Genomic DNA, 4,570 nt, shown 5'->3' on the forward strand with positions numbered 1-4,570 from the left:
TATTGCTCGGGTATTGTGATGTCATAAATTTAAAGTATTGTGATGTCATAAATTTAAAGTATTGTGATGTCATAAATTTAAAGTATTAAGTTACCAACTGATAATTACACTTCTCAATCACAACTTAACATATAAAGTTCAACATATTACTTTGTTTCTAAACATTTAACCACCCCCCCACAGAAATACGGTGCCTTCCACCCACTCTGCCACACAACTCCTTTCTTATCGGGGATGATTTCAACTTTGGGTCAAAGGTCATCGTGTCATGTGACCCAGGGTTCAGGGTCGGAGGTCATGACCCTGCGTTGACCAATCAGACGACAATAACCTGCAATAAAAAGAGGGTGTGGCAACCACAACCTAATCTGATTGGTTGTTTTCGTGTAGGGTGTGGTACCCCACCTAGTGTTGAGCATGCACACCGCGTTGAATCATATGATTTCTATGGATCGTACGCACAGTATATATGTGGGGTCGGATATTGGGTTCAACCAGGGGCTCATATGGGTTATATCCAGTGTATGGAGGATGGGGGGTGGGGTAATGTCAACTTTACTTGCAAAGGTGGGTGATTTATATGTTGACAACATTTATGTTTGCATTAAATAATATAAAGTTTGTATACCCACCAATGTACCTTATACCCGAGGTTCCCAACACGTGGGGCGCGACCCAAAGTTGGGTCGCCTGATAATTTTTTTTGGTCGCTTGGTTTCGTCAGTTTTTTTACGGTTGCGTTTAAGAATAAATGTAACTTGCCTAATAAACATTGCAACAGGCTGTAGTGAACAACCTAAACATGTTACATAAGGAGAACTGATTCATATTTACGATGTTTTCCTCAACCATGCAGCATGTTTGTTACGTAATAGTAAGGATTCACTTGTGGATTCATTACATCATAATAGCGATTGTTTGACCTGGCAATTGATTACGACATAATAGCAATTCACCTGTTGATTATTTGCCTCATAATAGCGATTGTCCTCTTGAATATTTAACCTGCCAGTGCTTGAAAACAGGTTGGATGCTTTTTACTTATGCGCATAAGTATATAAATGTTTGCAAAAAGTCTTTATTCGGGCGTAAAGCAACGCCTCAGTTTCAAAAACTCACCAATAGCCAGCAACCACAGCTAGCTCATTAGTGATTTGATAAACAATATTTTCTGCAAAAGTTACTGCTTGTTAGGGGTTAAGAGTTAGAGCTGAGTTAAAGGCTTTAACTGGCATAAAACAATGCGAAAACAAGATTATAACGTAACGTAGGTAATATATCACTATTGTGATGTCAATATTGCTAATGTGACGTAATAAATCGTTAACCTTACACAGGTCAGTATATGTTGACAATATTTATGTTGAACATTTAGAAATGAAACTGACCACCAGCTTAAGGATTACCCGTTTACAACGCAATCGTGTATGGCTTTTAAAATATTACGGCGATATGCTTGGGTCGCAAGATTTTCTCGAAGTAAATTTTGTTTTTTAAACGGGTCGCCTTAAAAAAACGAGTTAGGAATCACTGCTTTATACAAAGTTAAGCCCTGTGTTATGATATCTATGTTGGTATATATGATATCTATGTTCTCAGCGTTAACATGCGGACATCCGGGTTACTTCCATCACGCACGAGCGATTTACGCGACGGGTCACGGTTATGGTTCAATCGCCACGCTTCGTTGCAACGAAGGTTACCACGTCAACGGGTTGCCATCGGTAACCATAAGATGTTCTCGACGGGGACTGTGGGAACCACCACCGGAGGAGCTACAGTGCATTAGTATGATTTCTATGATTGCTATATATATTTTCTATTTATGGTATATAAGATGTCTATGTTTGTTATATATGATATCTATGTATGTAGTTACAACGTGTGAGGACCCAGGATGGGTTGAAAACACGAAACGAACGATAATTCACCCCAACACAACCACACCAACCACATCACCTCCAATAATAATGAATACAACTTATAATTATTCCAATGCAACAAATGGAACTTCTATCAACGGGACAAGGTTTGTGTCTAAAGAGTTTTGGTCTAACTGCTTTGATTGCAAAATCTAGTGAGATCAGATCAATGGTTTGAAAGCAAGCGATATTCTGCAGGTCAAACAGGACGGAACTTGGAACCCATGAAGTTGAGACCCATATATTTGGGACCCGTGTTTTATACGAGTGCGATCATGCGTTACAATTTGCTCCGAAACAATCCTCCATCATGACATCATGTATTAACGGAAGATGGAATATTGACGTTAACAAAGCTCGTTGTCACGGTAACAATGGTGTTGTATAGCTCCTCCTAGTGGTAACGATGCATCGCAGACGTAACATGCGACCCCCCACCCCCCGTCGAGCACGGGCGCATCACGACCACCGGGGGGTTCGGTGTCAACTCAACCGTAACGTACAACTGCGACGAGGGGTATTGGTTTCGTCGGGATCATTGGAGCATGACACTTACGTGCCTCGCTAGTGGGGACTGGGACATAGAGATCAAATATATTGCTTGTATAAGTATGTGCATTGTGATGTCATAAATTCTTCCTTTGTTTCAATTAAATGACTCAATACGAGTTAATTTATATTTTTGTAAGTCACATTCACAATCTTATTTGTTATTTTTCTTCAAGTAGTTTTTCCCCCTAGCGTGTTTAAACGACTGTTGTTTTCTGTTAATTCTCTTCTTGTTTTAATTAATTTGATCTTCACTATCGTATTCGAAGAGATAAACACCTAAGTTACATCATAACTAATCAATTATGATGTCATAACAATCCATTATGACATCACACACAGGGATAACTTGCCATGAAGCTTACCCGACACACTTTGGATATTTCGTGAATCGTGGCGCCATGTACACTGATACCACTAGGTGGGGATATTAAGTGTTTGTTTATGTTATTTCAAGTAACTTTTATATTATTTTTACCCCAGTTATAACATATATATATAATATTATAGATATTATTGCAATCGTGGTTTTCGTGTCAATGGGGAATCCCTCGCCATTTGCAACCACCGGGGGCAGTGGGAGCCGCACAATATAACTTGTGAACGTGAGTTTGTTAATTAATTGAAGTTTGTCTGATTAATTTATCGAATTGTAATTCACTATTTTCTTTAAACCTAATCAAATACTAACAGTGTATGTTTTTAACCCACGGAAGTCAGATCAAAAGACGGCAGCTCGTAAAAGCTTCCGTAACCTTAAACACGGCAGCTTTGAGCTTCCGATGACGTAATATATCGGGGAATACCCAAATTCACGTGCGGCATATTCGTGTGTCTTTGCGTGGTAAATTAACATGTTTTATCCCAAATAACCTTATTCTAAGCAATTTGTAATAAATTAATACCCCGTACATCTAATACGTCGTGTTAAAAGTTTTTACTAAAATCTGAAATATCTAAAGAAAGTTAACGTCATGCCAGCTGACGCGATAGTCACTCACAAGTCAAAAAACTCAAGCTTTGATATTACCAATATAAATAAAACACAACTACAGTTTATGGGTTTTATGGTAATGGATCGAGCTTTCAATTTTATGGGTCGTTTAGAACGTCATATTTCGAAATGTATCCCAGAACGCGCAAAGCATGTTTTCATTGCTAATTTTTCTCCAACGTTGGGTTCTACTCTTCCAAGTTAATTTTTTAAAAATGAGACAACATTTTGGGCCTTCACAGATGGCACTCTAACCCTCTTTCCATTTCTTTTTACAAAACAAGAGATTGCTTTGTGAGCACGATCTACACGCGTTAAGAGAAAGCCACGGCCTTTGATTTTTCCCATTGAATAGCTTATGTACAAAAACGAAAGCTTGAAAAATCTGCCATCTTATTCTTTGCGTAAGCTTTAGCTTCGAGTTTCTGTGAAAATTGTGGACTGTGTATTTAACTGAATAATTAAAATATTGGCTTATCTGAAACAGTTCTAACCAACCACAGGCATTTACTGCAACACACCGCCAACTTTGGTAAACGCTTACCAGAATTCAAAAACCCGACGTGAATACAATACTGACATCTTGTTCTTCTGTAATCCTGATCATTTCTTTGACTTCAGTTTGCCTTACATGGTTACCAAGTGTTTGGATGAGGGATGGAGTAATACTGATCGAGAGTGCATACGTGAGTTAATACCGATCGACAGTGCATACGTGAGTTAATACTGATCGACAGTGCATACGTGAGTTAACACTGATCGAGAGTGCATACGTGAGTTAATACTGATCGACAGTGCATACGTGAGTTAATACTGATCAAGAGTGCATACGTGAGTTAATACTGATCGAGAGTGCATACGTGAGTTAACACTGATCGACAGTGCAAACGTGAGTTAAGACTGATCGAGAGTGCATACGTGAGTTAATACCGATCGACAGTGCCTACGTGAGTTAATACTGATCGACAGTGCATACGTCAGTTAAGACTGATCGACAGTGCATACGTGAGTCACTACTGATCGAGAGTGCAGACGTGAGTCCATACTGATCGATAGTGCATACGTGAGTCAATACTGACCGAGAGTGCATACGTGGAGTTACGGC

The 4,570-nt window shown here is 39.1% G+C and overlaps 1 protein-coding gene across 1 annotated transcript; it reads left to right on the top strand.

Annotated features, from left to right (window-relative positions):
- The first annotated feature begins 188 nt into the window (after positions 1-188).
- Positions 189-4,442, top strand: LOC113475461 (sushi, von Willebrand factor type A, EGF and pentraxin domain-containing protein 1-like). Its single transcript, XM_026839633.1, has 8 exons — positions 189-567; positions 1,600-1,788; positions 1,876-2,029; positions 2,121-2,290; positions 2,340-2,531; positions 2,814-2,892; positions 2,982-3,076; positions 3,969-4,442. Exons 1-8 carry the CDS (start codon positions 507-509, stop codon positions 4,187-4,189), a joined length of 1,161 nt encoding a protein of 386 aa, XP_026695434.1. The 5' UTR covers positions 189-506; the 3' UTR covers positions 4,190-4,442.
- The last annotated feature ends 128 nt before the right edge of the window (positions 4,443-4,570 follow it).

Source organism: Ciona intestinalis, unplaced genomic scaffold (genome assembly GCF_000224145.3).
Source record: "Ciona intestinalis unplaced genomic scaffold, KH HT000536.1, whole genome shotgun sequence".
NCBI classification, from domain to species: Eukaryota; Metazoa; Chordata; class Ascidiacea; order Phlebobranchia; family Cionidae; genus Ciona; species Ciona intestinalis.

Coding starts and splice junctions, on each gene's coding strand:
- LOC113475461 (XM_026839633.1), top strand. CDS start 507: ATGGGTTATATCCAGTGTATGGAGGATGGGGGGTGGGGTAATGTCAAC. Junction 568..1,599: donor TGTCAACTTTACTTGCAAAG/GTGGGTGATTTA, acceptor CTATGTTCTCAG/CGTTAACATGCGGACATCCG. Junction 2,893..2,981: donor ATGTACACTGATACCACTAG/GTGGGGATATTA, acceptor ATAATATTATAG/ATATTATTGCAATCGTGGTT.